The following is a 24431-nucleotide window of genomic DNA, read 5'->3' on the forward strand; positions in this document are numbered from 1 at the left end:
ACAGGAAAGATTTATTGAACTCACAGTTCTGACGATTCAGTCCAAGTTTGGGCAGTCCCACTGGTTTGGCCTCGGGTGAGGGTGTTCCTGCTGGCGGCGTCCAAAGGTGGCACACAGCATCACAGCATCATGTGGCCAGAGGCAGGGAGCCTGTGTGCAGGAAGCTCTGTGCATGCTCACTGAACCTGCAGGGCTTCGTCATGTGGCTCCTCTCACTTCCCAAAGGCTCACTTCCCACACTGGCTCAGCACCATCAACACTGGACGCTGGGGGACGAATATTCAAAGTACAGCAGTAGGAAAATCAAGAATATTGCATTGGTTTAGACTTGCTTAACATAGTCTCAATGTACCTATTAGAATTTCTCACATTAAACATTTTCATGACATAGTTTGGAAGCTAAAAAATTATATATATATAAAATAAGTATACAAGGCTATTTCAAAGAGTTTATAGAAAAATAGGATTAGAAGCTAAGTTTGGAGTACATGGGTCAAGTCCTGGCTGTGCCGCTGACCCCGGTGCACAGTCTGGGAAGGTGGCAGGTGCTGGCCGAAGGGGCTGGTTCCCGATCAGCTGGTCTGCACGGGGAAACCTGCACTGAACTTCAACTTGGCCCAGGATGCTGCGATCATTCTGAGGGAAGGTGAAGTGGCGAACAAACAAAAACAAAACATAACAAGGAACCCAGGCATGCTCCAAGAGTATTGTGAAGACCCCCCTCCCGTATACAAACCCAGGCATGCTCTGAGAGTATTGTGAAGACCCCCCTCCCGTATACAAACCCAGGCATGCTCCGAGAGTATAGTGAAGACCCCCCTCCCATATACAAACCCAGGCATGCTCCGAGAGTATTGTGAAGACCCCCCTTCCGTATACATGGATTTTAACATTTATGCACCAAAACAAACTTTTACTTTCCATGGACTTTCTCTGAAGTACCTTGACTCTACAATTTTTTAAGACACTTGACACAAAATTGTGAATTAGTATTTGGAGTAAGACAAAACTTCCATTTAAGCTGTGTTACACACCAACTGTGGAATAAATCTGTTCTTGCTTTGACAGGCAACTTCGCAGGAAATGTCTGTGTATTTTTGCTGTGTTTATATATTCTGATCACACTAGATCTACATGTTGAGACATGAAATTGAAATCAGCCTGTTCTCATTTTCTCTCCTCTTAACAATACTCAAATTCATGTCATCTACACTAAGTACTGATTAGCAGTCTGACACGTTCCTGAATAGTATACGGAAAACAAACGAGCTACTGTTTCTGGAAACTTAGACATGTCTGAACTACTACTCCAGGACTCAGGGACCCGGGACTCAGGGACCCGGGACTCAGGAACTCCGGACTGGGAATGAGCAGTCATGACGACACCATGGTCTAAACGAGGATTTCGGATGATGCGGTAAAGCTGAGTTTATTGCTGTTAAACCTTTCTTAGATAGATATGTGAGGCCTTCAAGAGAAAATTAAACTAGAACAAATATGTCTCATTAACAAAGCAGTCAATTCCCTTTATTTTTAAAATTCTATGTACATATATGAATGATCTGTATAATGTACATTCAATATAGAAAGCTTTATATATTTGATAATGTATAGAACATTTCACAATTACACTAATCTCTTACATAACATCTCTCAATGCTTCTGCACAAGCTCCTTTGATTCAGTCTGGTGTGCACTGTGAGCTCCGAGAGGGTTAGTGACTGAGGACAGGATGCTGGCCGACGGGTGTGGGGACCAAGTCTAACAGTGTTCAATGCGGGGAGGACAGCCACGCAGAACTGATGTGGGACAGGGAGACGCCCTCGTCTGGGGACAAGTGACTCCGTTCAGGCTGCAGACTGCAGCTCAACCAGCAGTCACACTAATTAAACAAAATAAACCATTATAAAAACTAGGAAGAAAGTTTTGTCATTCTGATTCACAGTCTTGTAAACAGATACAAAGGAACAAAATGTGCTTACATCCATCAAGAAAAAAATGCTTGTGTATCCACTTAGGTTGATCCACAGAATGCTTCCTCAACATGATACAATTAGAATCACTGACTGTTTGTCCTAAATAAAAATATATTTATAGAAAAAGGAATAACACTGTCATGAAACCAGGAGAAAGGCAGTAAGAATTTGCTTCAACGTGTCAGCTGGAGGAATGTGGACTGGGCACTGGCCTTTCCGCGTCTAGCGTCTCTCAAAAGCTTTTCAAGTTTGATAGCCAAGGTCGCCTGCCTCATGGTCTACAGGAGGTGGCAGGTTGGACATGACCGATGAGGATGTACCCGCAGTAAGGTAGCCAGCAACGCCAGGTCCTGCAAGAGAACGGAAAACACACGCATGTCTAGAAAGCAAAGCAGTGACTCCTAAGACATCAGAACGCCCACCATGAGCCCGTGATACTCTGCTAGCATCCTTTAACCTTAATAAAGAGTTAGAGTATCATTCTCATGGTTTGTTTTTACTATAAGGCAAAGTTAAAAATAATTGCAGGACTTATGCTAGACAGTAAGTAACATGACTATGGAAATGTAGGTAAGCACAATCCCAAAGAGCCTAAGCACTCAAAGAGCTATGTACAGGCAGACAAAAACACACTACACCGCCCATCCAAAACTCATCTGTGATGAAACTCTGGACACAAGCACACGGGTCAGCAGTGAACTTCACCTATTTCCATTTGGTACAAGCTGTGCTGCTCTGACAAGCAGTACCACATGAATAAGTCTGCTGTGCCAATCAGCAAAGAAAGGCACTGGGTATCCACTCTGTCGTAGGTAAAAACAACAATGCCATGGAAACAGGGAGCAATTTTCAGTTATTTGTCTTCCTTGACTGTCTACACATGACGTGTCCTATGAGCACAGTGAAGGCTTAGCCTTCAAACACTGCTTGAAAGCTGAGTCACATCGCAGAAGCACTGCGCACAGCACCACGCTAACACTGAGCGACACCTGCAGCTGACACAGTGCGGAACAAGACAAGCAACTAAGGGGCATTGAGGGGAAGGACGAGAAAAGCAGTGGGAGCGGCATGCATTTAGCAAGAGTTCTCTACCTGCTGCAGAGAGCTACACAGAAGTTAGCAAGCTGCCCGGCAGAGCAGATCTAAAACCCGCTCCTGAGGTGAAGGGGGCTGCTGCCGGTTAGAAGGGAAGGAGAGACACCTGAGGGGAGAGAAGAAAGATGAGAAGCGAGGGCGCTGTGAGGAAGTGCAAACAGCAGAGCCGTCTGAGAGGCCGAGGCACAGCGGGGCTGACGAGGACAGACGGGCAATGCAGGCGCTTCTCGATCTTCACACAGGCACTTGTCCCGTGTGTGTGGAATGGCTTGTTCCAAACAGCACGTACGCGGTTATACAGGACTTGGCCTGTACAAGCTTCCGCTGAAGATGACCCAGGGCAGCCTGGCACTTGGAGCCTTGTGCTTAAAATACTCACAGAAGAGCCACTGCCGTTTGAGGCCTTGCACACACTGCTTAGGCCAAAACAACAGGAGGCCACAGCACCACGGCGTTCACCACTTCCTACACTCAGAGCACTGCTGGTAGTTTACATTTGAAACATAGCAACACGTGTTGACTAGCACACAAGTCAGCACATTCCAGCTGTTTGAAAAGAAACTCTGCAAGCTTGAACTTTAGGTATTTCTTTTGATCTGGGGATGGAGAAAAAATACACTGAGACCTTAAGAACACTGTGAACTGAGAAAACTTGGGAACCTCTCAGCAACCCACATGCTAACATCCGTAGAAGGCAGAAATCAAATTCTAGCCCTGTCATCTGCCTTCGCAGGAGAGCTGCCATCGATCCCTGAATACTCTGTAAAGGAAGACAATGTCCCCTTCACTGCCGGCCTCTCAGGATGTGCTTGGTCCCTGGGTGGGGCCCACCCAGCTGCATCCTCTAGAGAAAGGTGGGAGACATCAGGGGCACTCAGAGCACATGGCCAATGTGTAAGGCCCCCCGATGGAGAGGAGCAAGATGCAACTCTTACAAGAGGCCCACAGAATGCAACTGGCAGCCATGCTGGAGGCTAGGCATAAAGAAAGGGCCTTGCTCTCCAAGTCCCAGTTCCTGAAACACTCACCAGAGCCTCTGCTTTCATGATTGCTTAAACATCTACACTAGCAATCTGAATTCTTAGCCCTGGTGTAATTTCTAACACCGGGTAGTTAATTTTTTCCCTACTTTCCCTACATTATCACTGGTTAGAATGTGAGGCTGACCTCATATACACAGCTATGTCAGACAGACACCGAGAACCACCTCAGATTAAGGTCAATACCAAGTGAACACTTTTAAACCAGACACTGCATTCCACCTCCGTGAAAACAACAGTGACTTGCATCTTGGACAAAAGCCAGTATGAAAATGACTATAAATTATCATGTAGCTCGTATGTCAAGTGGAAGAATGTCATGAGTGACAGACTTTTGTCCCTAAGTACTAAAACTTTATTCTGTACCTACATGCTTCCTCCTTGTGGGAGAACAAACCCCAACTTTGCAGCAAAACTACAGACTAACAGAAACCTTGAAAATATTCGAGATATGCATTCCTATGTGTGTGTACATACAGATATGCACGCATGGAACCTGGGTCTGTTGATGGAAGCAGAATGTTCTCTCCTGATGTTCCTGAGCCCTATCTCTTCATCATTTTTACATCTTTGATACACACATGCTCTAAGTGCAGTCTGTGACACCTTTAATTAAGTGAGCAAAGTACCCGGCAAACATTAAACACAACAGGTCACATGCTACCCAAGGTCTCCCACAAGCTCACAGCACCTCCAAGAGGGTCAGCTGACAGTCTGGACAAACACCCTGAAGGCTCCGAGTCTATTCAAGGCAAAAAGAAAACCTAGAGGGCTTTTACAGGGTGTCCTGGGCTCACCAATTAGACATGGCTTACCTGTGAGGTATCCTGTGGTTTGTGAGTCAGAAATGAACAAATCATGTTTCTGATCTTTGAAGGCACTCCAGACTGAAGAACGAGAAAGAATTTCATTCACCTAAGGGGTAAAGCAAACAGAAGTCAACTAAGGATTGGGCTGAAAAACTGAACTAGAGAGAGATCGGCTGACTTCCAAAACAACAAGGAATAAAGACTCAAAGGTGGAGCAAGAGTGAGCACTCCTTGGAGCCTCCATCGCAGGGGGCTGCGGGAGGCACGTCTCACTGAACCAGACCGAATCAAATCCTCCCTTCGGTCTTCTCTAAGGCTGAACTCCGTCTCTGAACCAACGATTTGTGGATCTCTGTATTAGGCGGAAGATTCCCACACAGAAAGTGGTGCTGTGACAGTAACAGACGGCTGACCACGTTGAACTGACAAATGAACTATTCATGAGTAAGGGACTTATGAAAAACACCCCCCCACCAAAAAAAAAAAAAAAAACCTGAGAATTTGAAGCTACAGCTTAAAGTAGTCTTTAAAATTACAGGTAGTGCTCTATGGAGGTTAATGAAGAGGGCTGTGAACAGCATCCATTCTTAAGAAATGAAACAGTTTACTAAGAAAATAGTATCAAACAGTTCAGGTCAACTGGGTAAACACTGCCATCACATAAAATAGCAAGTTAAGAAAGTAAGTTCTGGGTCTCATGTTCAGATCAGACATTTGCTGAATACATCCCACACCGGAAGCACAGTGCACACCAAGATGAGCTAGACAGCCTGTGTCTTTTTTTTTTCTAATGACTTATCTATTTTTATTGGAGAGGCAGATCAGATTTACAGAAAGACCTTCCATCTGCTGCTCACTCCCCAAGTGGCTGCCAACAGCTGAAGCTGAGCCGATCCATAGGCAGAAGCCAGGAGCTTCTTCCAGGTCTCCCATGCGGGTGCAATGCTACTACCCTGAGCAGGTAAGGGAGAAGACAATTGCTGAATTCCCTGTCGGGTGTTCAACACCCACAAGAAAAACTTGAAGAAATATTGTTAAAATGCATTCTGTTCCTCTTTAGTATTACTGTATGAACAACAGCACTGGAAGCTCCTTTATAACACTGGATTCTCTACAAGTTAACTAGGCTTCAGTCAATTTACACCAACACAATAGCAGGAGGAAACTGCACCAACAGAGGGATGGATGAACAAATTATGATATACACAACAATCTTAGGAACAAAAACCCGACCTGGCTGTTCTGGGCATTTGGGGTGTGAGCCAGAAGGTGGCAGCTTTCTGTCTCTCAAATTAAATAAATTTAAAAATCAAAAGTGAACAGGTTTAAGGTCAGCATGTGTATATGCTGAAAAACATTAATACATACCTAAGTCACAACAACAAAAGAAAACCATCACTTTATATAAGCACCAAAAAAACAAATAAATAAATAAAGAAAGAAGAGGAAAGTTGAAATGGCATTCTGCAGTTTTAAACATGCATATGGGCAGAGTGGAAATTAATGCCCTTTTCTGTGCTAGGCAGTTTCAGGATTTTTCTTCCTGAAATGTGTAACATGCCATCACATGCAGAAGAACCCTGCAAAATGAATACAGGTTTAGTTTGTGCTTTTGGGGGGTCAACACCCACTCCGTTTCTGTATTTCGGGGGGCCAACACCCACTCCGTTTCTGTATTTCAGGGGGCCAACACCCACTCCGTTTCTGTATTTCAGGGGGCCAACACCCACTCCGTTTCTGTATTTCGGGGGGCCAACACCCACTCCGTTTCTGTATTTCGGGGGGCCAACACCCACTCCGTTTCTGTATTTCGGGGGGACAACACCCACTCCGTTTCTGTATTTCGGGGGGCCAACACCCACTCCATTTCTGGTCTTGGACCTGCTCCATGACGTACAACTGAAACGCACTGCTAAGTGGAACCTCGGCAGGAGGGCACTGATGGCCAAGGCCGAGACCCGACCTTGAGGACACTTCCTGCTGAGTGGCAGGTGCAGGAGGCCCCCGGGAAGACTCACGCACCTGTTCTCCATGCTGCAGGCTTCGAGTCATGGCCTTGAGAGCTTTGACAATTTGAGCTTTAGTGGCCGCGGGGCTGTCCAGACTTTCAAGGCCAACACCTTCAAGTAATTTTAAGAGGTATGGGACCAAATCGGCTTTTAGGGCCTAGAAGGAAGATTAAGCACATATAAACACACTGAAAAAAAAATTTTATTTCCAGGACCATACCTGGAAGAATAGTCTGTCTTCACAGAATTCCAAAGCCAGATATGAGGCGATTAACAAGTGCTAATGAAAGTTAATGAGATTCTCTCAACTGAACTTGAACTGTGGTTATGCAACAAGGTGGAGGAATCCACCATGGTGGGAGGGCTTGGGGAGGGGTGGGGAGAACCCAAGTACCTATGAAACTGTGTCACATAATACAATGTAATTAATGAATTAAAAATAATAAATAATAAAAAAGTAAATAAAATAAAATAAAATACTTGAAGGGGAAATTAAAAAAAAAAAAAGTTAATGAGATTGTTTTGTGTCATCCAGTGCCAAACGTCAGTCATCTGACCTTCCTACCACCACCTGTGGTAGGCACTTTCCGCTCTAGACAGCAATCATGCATGAGGGCGCATCACCTGCTCGTCAGCACAGAATTAATAACAGAATTCGTCTGTGAAACTTTCAGACATCATACTGGGCTATGTGCTCTAACGATGCTAAGACGTAACAATGTCTGAAATACTTTAGTCTTCTCTCATGTCTCAAAACATTAATACTTGTAGTCATCATATGCATCGCCCATCATCCTAGTAAAAGCTGGTTAACATATTGAAGAGGTACTGCTCTCAGAGCAACCCTGCCCAGCGTGGTTTTACTTCCCACAGGACTCTCAGCCCTGGAGGTTCAGCAGCACACCTGAGCTCACAGCGCCATCAAGTGGCCGTTTCAGCTCACGCTCTCTGTTCACCCAACTCTTGCAGCTGACCCCAAGCCTGAGGCTCTGAGCATCCAGCACCTGAGACGTCCTACTCTCTGTACCTGCCTGAACCAGAGGCCGAGCGAGGAAAAGGAGGCAGCACGGGGCTGGGAGGCTGTTCAGGCTGAGCACACCAGCTTTCACTGCGTCACCCGACAAGTTATGGGAAACCAGGCAAGGGTTTTCAAGATGGAGAGTCAACCAGCCATATTTTAGAGATATAGTTTTACTTTTAAATTTTATTCTAAGTATTTCTGGGATACAAACTGATGTGATATGTACATACGATGTAAAATGATTAAGTGAAGCTGATTAGCATATTCATTACTTCAACTATTTGTTCTTTTTGTGTGGTGAGAACTTTTGAAATTTACCAGTTTTGAAACATACATTTATTTACTCTAGCCACGCTGCGCAACAGAAATCAAAACCTTGCTGGTCTTGTCTCAGTTAACCTTTGACCCGTGCATCCTGCCCACTCAGCTGGTCGGACTCCACCCAGCAGCATCGTCCTTAGCGGTACTGTACAAAGACTACTTTTCTAAGGTTTTTTTTTTTAAGTTTAGTGTGTTTTTTTGTTCTTCCTCTGCCTGCCTACTCTACATCAATATCAGTGAAGCTCAATTTCACTCGGTGGACAGTCTCTTCAAAAAGGACAACAAAAATCTTGGCATGTTTCTTAAATATGAGAAACAAAGGAATAAAGAGAGGCGGCTAATATTTCACACAGCAAACTAAAGCTAAATGCTTAATAAGATTTAGAATTTAAACATCACTGACACTCTCAGAAGCAGGTAAGACTTTTGGAAGCTGCCCCCCTTCTCTCTCTCACACACACACACGTATAGACACACACTCTCCCCCTCTTCTCACACACACACACACACACACGTATACACACACTCTCCCCCTCTTCTCACACACACACACACACACACGTATACACACACTCTCCCCCTCTTCTCACACACACACACACACGTATACACACACTCTCCCCCTTCTCTCTCTCTCTCACACACACACACGTTAGACACACATTCTCATGTGTCTCTTTTCTATACAAAACATCAACTTCTGCATGGACAGATTCATAAATTGCTTTTCATCACCTGAGCCAGAGAAATCCCATCAGTGCCGAGGGAGTGAACAACCTGGTGATCTGATATACCTGGTATGCTTTTTCCAAAGAGTGCTGAATGTAGAAAGTCACTCACTTGTGCGACTAATTCGCTCTGCTCCTTCTGAAACATTCGGTTAATTGCTTCGCAGGCTAGCCCGACGGTGTCTGCTCGCCTCTTCATCCCATTCATCAGGGGGCCGATGGTCTCCAAGGAAGCCATGGCTCGAACACACAGCTAAATGGAGAGAGAGGTTACTCACAGGGCAGCACAGCACAGTGACCGACCAAAGCTCTGCACAAGCTCAACTGAGTAACAAGCTGAGCGATTCTGCTTTTTTTTTTTTTTATTAAGGATAATTTTTTATTAAGAATAAATTTTTATTATTTTATGATATAGCTCCATCCCCAAATTCCCTTCCCCCGACTGATTTCCCCTATATTATTACAATAGGATAGTCCTTTATAAACAGTCATAATTCCATCATTCTGCTATTTAAGTGTATCCTGACACTGTAGGTATGGATAATGGCAGAGTCCAGCATCCCACTGTCAAAATATATTTAACAGTTTCATTGGGAGTCCATCTATTCAAAGTAGAGATACATACTACATTGTGTCTTCACATCTGGGTGTGACAGTCTCTGCTACACTTTTACTATACATTCCCTTAAATAAAAGCCAGAAACAAAATCCACAACAGAAAGAACAGTAAATTTACAGCAACATGAAGTAACATGTTACCGAAAGACCAATATGTAGCTAAACTGATGGAAAATTAAACATCTTCTTAAAGAAAATGTTACTGCATGACCCATGTGGCATAGAAGAGCTAAATAAAAGAGAGAAAAAAAATGTTTTGTGAAGAAATGACAATAAAACAAAAAGTTTAAGAAATGACACGGTACCATGCAGTTCCTGTGTAAAAAGCTACTGTTAAAGGGATTCATACTGCAATGTACATCAGTCAGGAGCGGCGGCCCCGAGCAGCAGCAGAGGTGCGAGCTGCTGGAGCAAGGGCGGTACCTCATTGTCAGACAGCGCGTGGATGACCCGCACAGCACTCTTGGGCACGGCGCTGTTCCTGTGATTGAGCGCCTGGATCACTTTGGGGAGATGGCCCAGGGGAGGCACTTGGTCGGCCAGCTGAGGCTGTGCACTGAAGAGGCACACTGCAGCCATGGTCACAGTTTCCAGCGTGTCCCCCTGCAAGTGGAACAAGCAGATAAGACACTGACAGAGTCCTAAATGTCCCTGCGACTGTGACTGTACTTGGTGTTCAAATGTCCCTGCTACTGCGACTGTACTTGGTGTTCAAAACTAGGGATTCAAAAGCTCTAAGGACCAATACTTGCAAACAGATTTATGTAATCCAGGAGAACCTTTAATTTTCTTCAGAAAAAGACATAAATCTAAAGGATATTAAGAATCTTCTATTTTAACCTAGATAGCCTTCTTTTAAGATTTATTTATTTTTATCGTTATTGGAAAGTCAGATACAGCAAGAGGAAGAGAGCAAGATTTTGTGTGCTGATTCACTCCCCAAGTGACTGCAACCACTGGAGCCGAGCCAATCTGAAGCCAGGGGCCAGGAGCTTCCTCTGTGTCTCCCATGTGGGTGCAGGGTCCCAAGGCTTTGGGCCGTCCTCCACTGCTTTGCCAGGCCAAGAGGAGGGAGCTGGATGGGAAGCACGGCTGCCGGGATATGAACCGGTGCCCATATGGGATCCCAGCACATGCGAGGCGAGGACTTTAGCCACTAGGATACTGCACCGGGCCCTTAACCTAACCCAGATAGCCTTTTATTGGGCAATGCACACCTTATTTCTGATGCAGGTTTAGAATATCATTTCCCAAAAGACACTACTAGAGAATTTCGGATGACGTTACAGATATGTGAATGTTTGAGAACATCAACGCTCCAGAAGAATACAGAAAAACAATCCTGGGGCCCAGCGGCGTGGCCTAGCGGCTAAAGTCCTCACCTTGAACGCACCGGGATCCCATATGGGCGCCGGTTCTAATCCCGGCAGCTCCACTCCCATCCAGCTCCCTGCTTGTGGCCTGGGAAAGCAGTCGAGGACGGCCCAAAGCTTTGGGACCCTGCACCTGCGTGGGAGACCCGGAAGAGGTTCCCGGTCCCGGCATCGGATCGGTGCGCACCAGCCCGTTGCGGCTCACTTGGGGAGTGATCAGATGGAGGATCTTCCTCTCTGTCTCTCCTCCTCTCTGTATATCCGGCTTTCCAATAATAAAATCTTTAAAAAAAAAAAAAAAAAAAAAAAGAAAAACAATCCTACTGCAACATGCTTGGATACCATAATATACTCAATTTGTGGAGACTAGAACAAGAAGAAAACTACAAGCTTACATCATTATAAGTACCTATGAGTATATTTGTCACAAACAGCACTCATTGGTTCACTCCCAGACTCCCACACTGACAGAGGGGGGCATGCGGGTCAGGCTGAAGTCAGGAGTTCACAAATGGAGCGGGTTTCAGACGGGCAGCAGGGATTCAGCACTGTGGGCACCGTCTGCTGCCTCCCGGGGTGGGCACTGGCAGCAAGTGTAACCCAACAGACAGCCAGGACCTGAATCCAGGCCCTCTGGCACGGTATGGCAAACGGGAATCCCAGAAAGGGCTTTAAGTCTTGCACCAAACTAAATGTACCTCAAGTGAAGATGGGACCACAATGAGAGTCAAAACAAAGGAGAACACGCATGTGCTTCCAAAGCTCCAGCTCCTGAGGGTTCCACTGAAAGCTGGACTGATTTATCGTTTGACTGCGGCAAGGAATGAGCTGCTCCACCCACGAGCCCCTCCCCGAAGGCCCAGACAGCCCAGGGTGAGCTGGACCAAAGTCAGGCACTCAATTCATCTCCACAGTAGGTTCCAGGGACCAGAGACCACTGAGTCATCCTGACATCCTGCGGGGCCTACGGCAGCGAGAAGCTAGAGTACTGGCACAAACTGAGTCGGGGCCAGTATTAAACTCAGAAGCGCCACTATGAGAGGAATGACGTCTTAGTCACAAGGCCACTTATCTATTAACCTCTGAGGTCTTCCTGGTTGTTCCTTGGGTTTCCGGCTTGCCGGGCCATCACCAAGGCGACCTCCCCACTGGTGCTCCCCTGGCAGTCTACAGCGGGGCACAGGTCCAGAAAGCACCCACACAGTGCCCTTCTGCCAAGTTAACTCATGTCGTTCTGCCAGAAGGACGAGGGTCGTGAAAAGCAGGCCCGAGGAGGACACACTTTCGGAGGAACACAGAACATTTTGGGTTTTCCTTAAAATTGCTTCATCATTGAATGTATGGTAGAAAAAACTTCTTTCAGAAGTTCTGCAATTATTAGAAATACTATCTTCTCAAATATAGATTTTTTTATTGCAGCTATATTATATTTCTAAGCTAGGTTTGTGATAACCATTATACTCTTTAGTACAGTAACAGCTTCAGTTTGGAACATCCAAAAATAATAACAAAAAAAGATTAATGGGCCTAATGTACAGATCTGAATTCAAACATGGCAGCGAAGCTGAAAGACATGGCCACGTGTTAAATCATGGTCACCAAAGATGAGTTTTTGAAGAGAAATACACATACACACACACATATAGATATTATATTTATATATAGGTATTATACATCAATATATACATACAAATATAGATGTTTGTATATATAAATGTATACAATGATATATATTAACATATTTGTATATCTATATATACATGTATATTGATATATATCAATATATATTATCTATCCATCCATCTATCTAGCCTACTGTTCAATGTTTTCAAGTATCTGATGAATAAAGCTTACGTGAGGACTGTTCTTTTCCAGGAGCTCAGTTAATTTCTCCAGTAATGCAATAAGAAATTCTCTCGGTTTCCTCAGAACCCAAGCTGGCTGTGCAATGAAGATTCTCAGGAAGACGCCTCCAACAGCAAGCTCGCCCTCCGCTTCTCCAAACACCACGGCGAACTCCTCGGGCAGCTACAGAGAAAGCACACGGCCGGGCCTCTTCAGGGGCACAAGGGCAAGAAACACCAACTCTACCAAACAGACATTCACAAAGCCCGCCCACAAGCAGCTCACTGATTTAATCAAATGACAAGGGCAAGAAGTTTTATTTTCCTCTTAATGAAGTTCAGACAAGGTACTCTGGTTAGCTGCTTTAAAAGTGAATATTTGCACTTGTAAGTTTGATATCTTAATTTTCCAGAATATTTAACAGTCGTAACAACCAAGCAGCTCTAGATTGGTTTTAATAAATGAATGCTGTAGCAACTGAACAAACACAAATCAATAAGAATAAAACGGAAAACAAAAGTGTCCTTACCTTCCAGTTGGCATCAGGGTTATCCTGCTGACTCTTAAAGTGCCTTGGGAAGGAAGGGGGGTGGAATGACAAAGGTCAGTTACAACACAAGGCTCTTCGCAACTCTCAGATCTGTCCAAGAGGAGTGAAGAGTGGAAAACACGTGTCCTTGAAGGGATTTTATCTGAAGGTGGGAGTTACTTACTCCAGCATCATTTCTCTAACTGTAGTGGATACTTTATCTCTGGAACTATCATTCCAAATTAGCTCAGGGTTTTCATGAGTTCCTTCAAAAATATGGACAGCAGCTTCAGGGTTGTCTCTCATTGCATCCATGAAGACACTTGGTAAAAATTTCATTAATGTTATTCGAACCTATACAAGGAAGTATGAGAGAGAAAGAGACCTCTTGGCGACATCTCAGTATTTGGTTTGAGTTACGTATTTTTCCCAGGGTAGAGCATCGGTGTAAGTTATACATCTGCTCTGGGCTGCTACCTAGCAAAACAACCTAGCTTCATCCCCACAGAACACTGGTTCTTGGATATCCTGCTTCTGCCAATCACTCTCCTCTACCTGCCTGGGAAGAGCAGAGGAAAGCCCAAGCACGTGGGTCTCTGTCGCCCAGTGGGAAACCTAGAGGGAACTCCTGGCTCCTCCTGGTCACACGACCCCTCTGGCTCCTGGCTCCTCTGTCCCCTCCTGGCCCCTCTGGCTCCTCCTGGCCCCTCTGGCTCCTCCGTCCTCTCCTGGGTCCTCCTGGATCCTCCTGGCCCCTCTGTCCCCTCCATCCGCTCCTGGCCTTCTGCCTCCTTCGTCCTCTCCTGGCTCCTCCGGACCCTCCCAGCCCCTCCCTCTGCTCCTGGCCCCTCTGGCTCCTCCTGGCTCTGGCATGGCTCAGCCGCAGGCTGGAGTAAAATCATGTTCCGTCTCTCCTATTCTCTTTCTTTCAATTAAATAAATGTTAAAGAAATAGAGAATGCATTTCCCAGGCCCTGCTCTGTCCAAGCCTCTGGAAGCACAGGCTGTGAATTCTTATTTCAAGCGCTCCTGTTTGCTGAGGTGTGCTACCTGATGCACAAGCACAGAGGGCTCAGTGAGCGCTTCTTGTGAAGTTTGCTTAACAGCTGTAAGGCAACTTCGCTCACACACGTCTCAGTATAAATCTATTCAGCTTGTGCTCCAGACTGGACGATGGCTCAGATCCAGGTAAAACATGGCCCTGCAGAGTGCAGCCGCGAGGGGCTGCCAGCCCCGTCTCCTTTCCTGAGGAGACGCACCCTCACTAGCCCAGGCGCCGTCGCCGCCAGCTGTGTGTTCACACCCAGAGGACGAGCAGTGACCCTGCCTGGGCATTTGTGGAGTCTGCCATAGACGGACACATCCTCCCCCCATTTGTATTTCTGTCTCTCTCTCAGAGGAAAGCAAAGACAGATCAGTTGCCACAGGGAAAAAAAAACACACCAGTTAATGGACAATGTATGTTATCTTCTAATTCCAGACTATAATCAATTCCATTTTGTCATTACTGTTTTGAATTTCCCTTGTATATCTGAACAAATTTTGGGCCTAAAAGTCTCCTAACTTTCATATGAAATCATTTGATCAGCATCAAATTCACTGAACTCTGCTAATTTCCCTTCGAGACATATTCTTGCTTACCTTTGGACCTATCAGTTTATCTGCTGTCATTTTAGCAAAAAGTTCCGCTGTCTGGGTTCGAACCTGTGGATGTGTTGAATTGCAGAACATATCCAATAAATAAATCAACGCTCCTATGTGGGAGAAAAAAAAGAATCAGTGCTTATGTTACACATAAAGAGCATGCATTTGCTAATCTATTTTCAAACATATTTCAACTCAATGCAATCTGATTTTTAAAATCTGTAACCTCCTCAGACATCTTTCTAGTTTATTAGACTTCAGTAGCTCACAAGATTATATAACCAACAAAGCCTTTATACATTACCCTTTGCCATTGCTTCTTTTATAATTTTTGTACTCGATGCCAAAGCATAGAGAGTCTCTAGAACAAGCTGACGACCTGTTGATAAGAGACACTGTCAAGACTGTGTCGAGACATTAGCTCACTCACCCGTTTCCAACTCTGTGAGGATACATCACTAGTGTATACCCCACTGTATATACAGCGTATACATTACTATACAGCGTATACCCCACTATAGTGCATATCCTACTATACATATAGCGTATACCCCACCATATATACAGCGTATACCTGACCATATATACGGCATATACCACTATATACAGCGTATACCCCACTATACATATGGCATATACCACTATATATACAGCATATACCCCACTATATATACAGCGCATACTCTACTAGCTATATGGCATATAATCCACTGTATATACAGCGCATACTCCACTAGCTATACGGCATATAATCCACTGTATATACAGTGCATACTCCACTAGCTATACGGCATATACCATACTGTATATGCAGTGCATACTCCACTAGCTATACGGCATATACCATACTGTATATACAGCGCATACTCCACTAGCTATATGGCATATACCCCACTGTATATACAGCGTATACTCCACTAGCTATACAGCATATACCCCACTGCATATACAGCGTATACTCCACTAGCTATACAGCATATACCCAACTGTATATACAGTGTATACCTCACTGCGCAGCAAACCACAGTTGAGCTTCATAGAAATCAACAAGACAGTGCTATCACTGTCATGTGAGGAATGAGAAAGCTGAGGGCCACTCGGAGCAGCCCAAGGTCTCACTGCAAGTGAACAGTGTAGCTGGGTTTGTACAGAGGTCAGACTCCAAAGTCCTTATCACAGCATCTGCTGCACATCCCAAATCCTGCTTCCTCACACTCGGAAGATGCTCTAAGCAGTTGTCCAAGGTGTTTACCTCATGCTGCTGAGGTAGGAACAAGAAGTAGCAATTGCAAGATAGTGTTCCTTTCTAAGAATGGCCTTCTTCTTGACTCAGAAGTCACTGCCTTATCATATGCAACTATGCGGTCCTACCAAACTTCATTCTTAGCATGAAACGGGAATGACTGACAGAGTAGGCAAAGATGACAGAGACTACAACATGGTAAGCCACAACATGAAGCAACAACAACAATGACGCTGGGCAAACAGGTTAAGATAATTTACTTTAAAACATCAATAACAGGGCCTGGCATGGTAGCCTAGCATCTAAAGTCCTGGCCTTGCACACACTGGAATCCCATATGGTCATTGGATCTAATCCCGGCCACCTCGCTTTCCACCCAGCTTCTTGCCTGTGGTCTGGGAAAGCAGTCGAGGATGGCCCAAAGCCTTGGGACCCTGCACCCATGTGGGAGACCCTGAGGAGGCTCCTGGCTTCTGATCAGCTCAGCTCCGGCCATTGCGGCCACTTGGGGAGTGAATCTACAGGGAAGATCTTTCTATCTCTCCTCCTCTCCGTGTATCTGACTTTCCAATTAAAAAATAATAATAAATCTTTAAAAGAAATGTCAACAACAGAACAAGCTGAAATATGTATATGTTGGTCAGTTCTCTTGTGAGATTAAATTATTGAAAAGACTATATAAAATCCAGTAAAGTAATTCTTCTAAACAACGACTTTCTGTAACACTGTTTCCTTTACCAACCAGCTTATTTATTATTTTAATATTTATTTGACACATAAAGTGATAGAAATTGTGTTTCTGGCTGCCTGGCTGCAGGGGAGGGCTGGTCCACAGTAGTGGCAGGCACTCCTGTACTTGGGCCATTCGCAGGAAGCTGAATGGGAAATGCAGTGACCAAGGTTCCAACTAGAACTCCAACATGGAATGCTGGCATTCTAAGCTGTGGCCTCATTTATTCTCATGAAACAAATTAAAACCAATAAAGATGAAAAAAGACATACAAGGACTGTATGTAAAACAAAAACAATCCACAAGACATTTCAGGCTTGTCATTTTTAAACAGCTATTTTAAATATGTCATATACTCTAGAAACACACTTTTTCAGAAAAGTCAACTTCACTCAATTCTACGAAACTAAACAAACAATTTCCTTGTAAAATGGATGACAAAAGCCTCTATTCCAAGAAAATAAACAGGCATAAATTTTAAGAGTAACAGAGCATCCAAGGGGTTTGGCAAAGTTATATTTGTGACATTTTCTGTTGCTATTAATCGTAAGGATAGTTATACTACAAGTACAAAATAGTCTTGCCTTTGGAAAGCATAAGAACAGTTGTACCAGAACTAAACTGTTATCCTACAGAAGTGTTTATGAAGAACCTGTAACAGGGCAGGCTGTATTAAGACATAAGGTTGGTGTTTCTATGTGTACATAAATACATGTAGATATAAGCAAAATAAAATTTATTTATTGGAAAAACAGTGACAGAGGGATCTTCCATCTGCTGCTTCTCTCCCCAAACAGCCACACAGGTCAGGGCTGAGCCAGGCAGGAGCCTGGAGCCAGAGACTCCGACAGGGTCTCCCCACACAGATGGCCTGCACCACCTTGCAGGCTCTCTCAGGCTCATTAGCAGAGCTGCTAGGACTCCGACTGGCCGAATGCCCCTTACGGGCAGTGGTTTGGCTGGCCACACAACACTGGCTCTCAGAGCGGTCAAGTTTTTAAATCAGTAGCAGTAGTTCTCTATTAAATCAGTAAAAGAAAGCACACGCGGGATTAAACATCAAGGATTAAACTTGCCAAGTCAAATGCAAGGAAATCTTCCTAAAGTGTGTTTTCTAGTATCCAAGATCAACTATATATTTCTTCCAAAAACCATGGAGTAGTTACTTCTCAATTACTCAGAAGCAGATTGCTATTAATAAGTTGAAAATTTGAAATGGAAAATATAAGACCATTTTTTTTTTAATGTAAGCAATACAAAGATTCATCTAGCATAAAGAATACCACTTTAAATACTCCCAAAACCACACACGGCTGACAGGTCTGAATTTCTGAGACAAGTGTGTAACTGAGCCCCTCCGGGGGCTGATTGTGTAGCAGGCTCCCAGATCACAACTGGGAACATACGTACTTGATGGCAACGAATGTAGAAGAGCCAGTAAGTTGGACAAAACCATGGACTCTGCAATATTGTTGACACAATCTTGATTGGATGTCACTATATTCACAACCTGAAAATTAATCAATGGAATATTCAGAAGTTTTTAAGTAATTCAAATTAAGTCATATACACATCTAAAAAAGGACAAATAATTCATTTTTTAATTGCATTTCATTTTATGACATTGCTTCACAGGCTCTGAGGTTCCCTCAACCCCTGCCCGTGCCTCCTCCCATGGTGGATTACTCCACCTTACTGCAGTATTACAGTTCAAATCCAGTCTTGTTTCTTTCATTGCAAGTATGGAAGAGCTTAATTTTATTATATCTATTTGGATTTTTAAAGAGTGATCTTTTGAGAAATAGCATCTTGAGGCTTATGAAACTTTAAATACTATACAAGTATATAACCTAGAAATATGATATATATTGTAATTTTTTCTTAAATTTTAATTTACTTGAAAGGCAAGTTCCCATTTCCTGGTTCACTTTCCAAAGCCTGCAGAACCATCTGGCCTGCCCAGTGCACAAGCTGGGGACTCAATCCAGACCCCCACATGGGCTGTCCCACCTCCACGGCTGCGTTGGCAGGAAGCTGGAATGGGAACCAAGCTGAGAACGGGGTACCCCAACACAGCAGGTAGGTGTCCTAAGCTGTGTCAGCATCACTGTGACAATGCCCACTCCCTGTTGTCCTCCGAAGGACAGATCTGGGAGACTGGTGGTCTGGAGGACAATCATCCTCACTGCTGGGATGCTTTTGCTAGCAGAGGGAGAGAGGACTCAGCTAACAGACGAGGTCTGCCTTTCCACTGTAAAGAAACAGGCATGTTCTGCTTTCAGAGAGGATGACTTCTACCTTTATTAACATCTCAGAGCAACATATCCTAGGTTTAAAAATGTTTCTTTTAGAATTTACAAATGGAACTAACATTTGGCCTAGCAGGTAAGATATCAGTTAGGATGTCTGTATTCTAGAACAAAATACTTGGCTTTGACTCCCCAGCTCTGACTGCTGCCTCCAGATTTCTGCTGACAGACACCCTGGGAGGCAGCAGGTGACTGGGTTCCTGCTACGCAGGGGAGAGAACTGGACTGAGTGCCCTGCTCTGGCGTTAGCCTGGCACAGCCCCAAATGTTGGCAGAATTTGGGGAGGGACCAGCAGGTGTGGTAATCTCTGTCTCGCAATTACAGAAACAACCCTCCAAAAACCCTGTGAGACTGAGAAATCAAACAGGAGAGCAAGCCATGTTTTCAATTCAATTAATATGCCTAAGTTTTTTTTTTTTTTTTGGTCCAGTGTAATTCTGATATTCTATCAAAAATATTAAGCCTAAATGTAATCGAAAAAGGTGTGTGTATGTTTAAATTCAGTTCCTTTTATTTTACTTGAAAGAAAGATCTGCTGGTTCATTCTCCAAATGCCCACAACAATCAGAGAAGACTAAGCTGAAGCAAAGAGCCTGGAACCCAGTGTGGACCTCACACGCAGCAGGGACCCAAACCTGGAACCCAATGTGGACTTCACATATAGCAGGGACCCAAACCTGGAACCCAATGTGGACCTCACTTGTAGCAGGGATCCAAACCTGCAACCCAATGTGGACCTCACATATAGCAGGGACCCAAGGCTGTGAGCCATCACCTGCTGCCTCCTGGAGCACATGGAAGCAGAGAGCTGACTGCAAGTGGAGGAGCAGAAATTCCACCCAGGCACTCTGACACAGGAGGCAGGCATTCCTGCCCAACACCAACCTTCCACAAACACATCTTACAAAGTACATATGTCCCTGTTACCGCAGGGTTGACTTTTGTGTTCTTTGTCAAAAATTGTGCTCCAGCAGGCAGAATCATGATTCTGGGAGCTCACTCATGTCTGCCTCATTATGAGCCACGTGACCAGGGACTTCCTGAGTTTGAGGAAAAGGTTGCATCTAAACACTGTCCCATGGGACCAGTGGTCTCCTTTTCCTAAAGAAAGAGCTTCCAATTTAAAGACCCCAGGTTCTGAGCCACTGGCTTTCCTAGACAACTCCACTGAACAATAGCACAGCCAGGTGTCTGGATGTATCCTGGTAAGAAGGCACAGAACCTGAGGAGCAAGGTCAGTGTACAATACAACTCACTGTGTGTATGTAGCCAGCAGATCACTGGCATCAACGCAAGAAGGTGGCCTGTAGGAACTCAAGAGATCTCGGAGACCCTGCTTTCTCTTCTTGCTGACCAGTGGATCCCTGAGTTTGTCCAGTAAAACCTATTCACTCCCTCACACAGGACAATGGGCACAAAGAAAACCACCCTGAATGCCTTCAAACTGACTCAAATCATAAAAACACGGTAACTTGGCTTACCAGTCAACATGAGAAAAGCACACATGTGCTTCTATTCAGCTTTAGATGGGGATTATACAGGGCTTAGCGAACCAGACACACACTGAGGAAAGGTGGCATGGCTGATCAGGAAGCACTGTACCTCTAGAGCCAACTGCTGCACTTGACCAGCTCCGTGGACTCGGAGAAGAGAAAATATCAACTTAAAGTGCCCGATACATTCACTTTCAGAGCCTAGGGATAAGAAAAAAATGATACTTTTTAAAACAATATCTAAAAATGACATCCTAAATCACAGATCTTCAGAACATATAACTCAAATTGTTTACTACCAAACTGTAAGTCCCTGACAACCTTGTACGCAGTGGTCTATCTAACAAGGCAAAGTTACTGGAATATCACTTCTATTTCCAAGTCTAGCCTTCAGGCTAAAAACAAAACTTTATCAAACAATCCAAACAGCTTGAAAATCGAAAATGCTCAGTGATAATTTTACTCTTGACCTTCAGCTCTTGAGGTGATCTTACTCTAATTACAGTCTAGGAAATTTTCACATCATCTGGCCTTTAAGACTAGGTTAAAACTGTCAAAGCAGTATTATAAATCAACATGCATATCCCATGGACTCCTTGTGAAAACCACGGATTAAATGGAATATTTTCATCTCTACTCATTTGAAACCCTTATTCTACATATTAACTATCATTCTTCTGTTAACAACAACAAAAAAATTTACACAATAAAATTTTATTCAGCTCATATTTTCTTTTGCTACCTGGGAGTTACATACATCATAATTTGCAATCTTGTGAGGCCTTGTAACTTAAAACAGGAAAATGTTCTATAAATTTATTTCAAGCTCATTGAAACTCTCTCTCATTGGCCAGAATTGTTACAAATACATCAATGATATACAAGCCTAGTTTCTCAATTGTAAAACATCATGAAATCCTAATACAGGAACATTATAGACACTATCAAAACAGAATTTGTGGGTAGCCTTTTCTTCAATTTTAAAACTATATGACAACCAGAGAAAGAGCAAAATATAGCACATACAACAGAGAGAGCAGAGTCAGAGAGAGCCCCAGATTTCCACGATGGCCGAAGCTGGGCACTCCAATGCAGGTGTGGTGTAGCACACAGAAGCAGGACCAAGCTTTGTGGGCTGTCACTGCTGCCTCCCAGGGTCTGTGCTAGCAGGAATCAGGAGTCAGAACTGGGTGTGGAGCCAGTCACTCCGATGCAGGACCCAGACATCAAGAATCGATCACCTCCCTCAAGTTTTACAAATTCCAAATCGGCAGCCTACCTCATTACAGTTTCTTTCCACACCTCTAGTAACTTTCTCCTAAGCCAACTTCAAACAAGAAAAGATCTCACAATACCATCTTTAATAATGAGCAACATTTTCTAGTAATATTCAGTTACTGGCTGGCAATTTTATTTCAACTATTTTGCAATACCCAGAAAGTCAGGCTTTTAATGTATACTAATTAGAACAAAAAGTACCTGAAAGAGAATATTAAAAAACATTTGGGGTATTCCAACTAATGAATTTGTGTGGAGATTTTACATTTTAGGTTTGTTAGGAAACACATGCTAAATTGGAAGAATCTTTAGATGTTATTCATCTATCTCCCTGGATTCAGGCTACTGTGATGTTGTTTTGGGAAATAAGAAGATAATTAATGAGAAGGATCACACTTGCATATTACTCTATTTCCTGAAAACTATATTACTTATTTGAAGCAGGGAGAGAGGGAGCAGAAAGGAAAAAGACAGAGAGGGAGAGATGGAAGGATGTGTCTCCCACCCCTGGCACGCCCACCTGACTCCTCCAGGCAGGGATGGCCAGGCTGCAGGAGCAGCTTAGGATTCAGTTGCATCTCTCATACAAATGCCAGGGACCAACCACAAGGGTCAGCAACTGCTGCTTACCAAGTGTGCATTACAGGAACTGGATGGGAGAGAGGAACTGGGACCCAAACAGCCACGCACTGCAATACTGTATGTGGCCGTCCTGAGCAGCATCACAGCCACAACAAACATTCAACACATTCCGATTTCTACTGGCAAACTTTGAGAAATATAAATGCCCAATAAATACATGGCACTGAGTGACAATCATCTAAGATCTACTTCAGGCACTTCTAAGTGGTATGTCAACTTCAGTCATCATTGTAAAATTTTATAGCAAACTCTTCAGCTTTTCCAATTCATTAAATCTTTTTTTTTCTTTTTTTTAAAGATTTTTATTATTATTGGAAAGCTGGATATACAGAGAGGAGGAGAGACAGACAGGAAGATCCTCCATCCGATGTTTCACTCCCCAAGTGAGCCGCAACGGGCTGGTGCGCGCCGATCCGATGCTGGGACCGGGGACCTCTTCCGGGTCTCCCACGCAGGTGCAGGGTCCCAAAGCTTTGGGCCGTCCTCGACTGCTTTCCCAGGCCACAAGCAGGGAGCTGGATGGGAAGTGGAGCTGCTGGGATTAGAACCGGCGCCCATATGGGATCCCGGGGCGTTCAAGGTGAGGACTTTAGCCACTAGGCCACGCCGCCGGGCCCAATTCATGAAATCTTAAAGATACGGAGTCTTTCAAGCATAGTATTCTGACATCTTTTCCCAGCCTCCTATTCTTAATCCCCCCTGTATTATACTGAGTTTCCTGACAGAATTGAGAACAGTAATCTTTGGGGCTTCTTCACTGCACAGATGTCACTGCCCAAGGGCAGAGTCACACACCTGGGTTATATTTGATGACATTTCTCAGAGCCTCCAGGGCCATCTCCACTCGAGGTAAGCGGTCACCATGCTGCTCTGACTCCACTTTGGCAGCGTGTGTGATGGCCATGAACGTGTGGAGATACTGGGCCTGGGAGCCTATGTAGTCCAGCAGGCTTGCAGCAAATGCTTTTGGAACCTTAAGTCAAACACAAAGTATTTTTAAAACATACAATTCCTCAGAGGAAGCCTATAACAAAGACTCCACAGTAAACAAACAACAAAGCCTTCAAGCTGGGAAAGAAACCAACATGATTAAACTCCAGGAACGAAAGGAAAGGACATGCCTGGGCTCTGGGCAGAAACAAAACCCAGTTCTCAACTTACAGAGATCTGATCTACTTTGGTTACTATCTTAGAAACAATTCTGTGACCAGAGTACCTCTTACCTTTACCAAGTAAAGAAAACTGGCAGTATATTTAACTTCTTTCTATACTTTGATCATATTTTTAAGTAAAAATTACATATATTTGGAACGTTAATCTAAGAACAGTTTTCGGAGGGACTTCACGAATGACTGAACTCCTTCAGATCGAGTCACGCGCACGTATTATTCTGTGATAAACAACAGACACCAAATCCTTGCCACACCTTCAGGCAAGAATTTCCCTACACAATGCCAAGCAGTGAGAACAAAAAGAAACTCCTCTTTTTCTTCTGGAAGTGATTACCAATCCTCGTAACAGTCGACCTGAGGTAATTCCACCTGTATTTTCTCACAATAAGCAGTTAGGGACATGACTTTTGCCTGGTCTGAATTCTACATGGAGTGAGTGTGCACTGCTCGTACTGTTACAGTGTTATGCACGGTGCAGCCACACAGCATTAGGACTGATGTAAAGAACAGCTCAGCAAGCAGAAACTTCCTACCCAGTGCTCACACTGAGCAGGA

The 24431-nt window shown here is 44.2% G+C and overlaps 1 protein-coding gene across 1 annotated transcript in view; it reads right to left on the bottom strand.

Moving 5' to 3' along the window:
* Positions 1-1500: 1500 nt before the first annotated feature.
* Positions 1501-24431, bottom strand: part of DNAJC13 (DnaJ heat shock protein family (Hsp40) member C13) — a 94405-nt gene continuing 71474 nt past the window's right edge. The window contains exons 44-56 of the mRNA XM_058657274.1: positions 23500-23677; positions 20894-20985; positions 18392-18491; positions 15313-15387; positions 15006-15118; positions 13549-13718; positions 13365-13407; positions 12845-13018; positions 10041-10220; positions 9112-9252; positions 6943-7086; positions 4927-5026; positions 1501-2326 (exon numbers count right to left, since the gene is read on the bottom strand). Of these exons, the coding sequence (XP_058513257.1) occupies positions 2220-2326; positions 4927-5026; positions 6943-7086; positions 9112-9252; positions 10041-10220; positions 12845-13018; positions 13365-13407; positions 13549-13718; positions 15006-15118; positions 15313-15387; positions 18392-18491; positions 20894-20985; positions 23500-23677 (1617 nt within the window). The 3' untranslated portion in view covers positions 1501-2219. The remainder of the gene's footprint in view (positions 2327-4926; positions 5027-6942; positions 7087-9111; positions 9253-10040; positions 10221-12844; positions 13019-13364; positions 13408-13548; positions 13719-15005; positions 15119-15312; positions 15388-18391; positions 18492-20893; positions 20986-23499; positions 23678-24431) is intronic.

This window comes from Ochotona princeps, chromosome 30 (assembly GCF_030435755.1).
Source record: "Ochotona princeps isolate mOchPri1 chromosome 30, mOchPri1.hap1, whole genome shotgun sequence".
NCBI lineage: Eukaryota > Metazoa > Chordata > Mammalia > Lagomorpha > Ochotonidae > Ochotona > Ochotona princeps.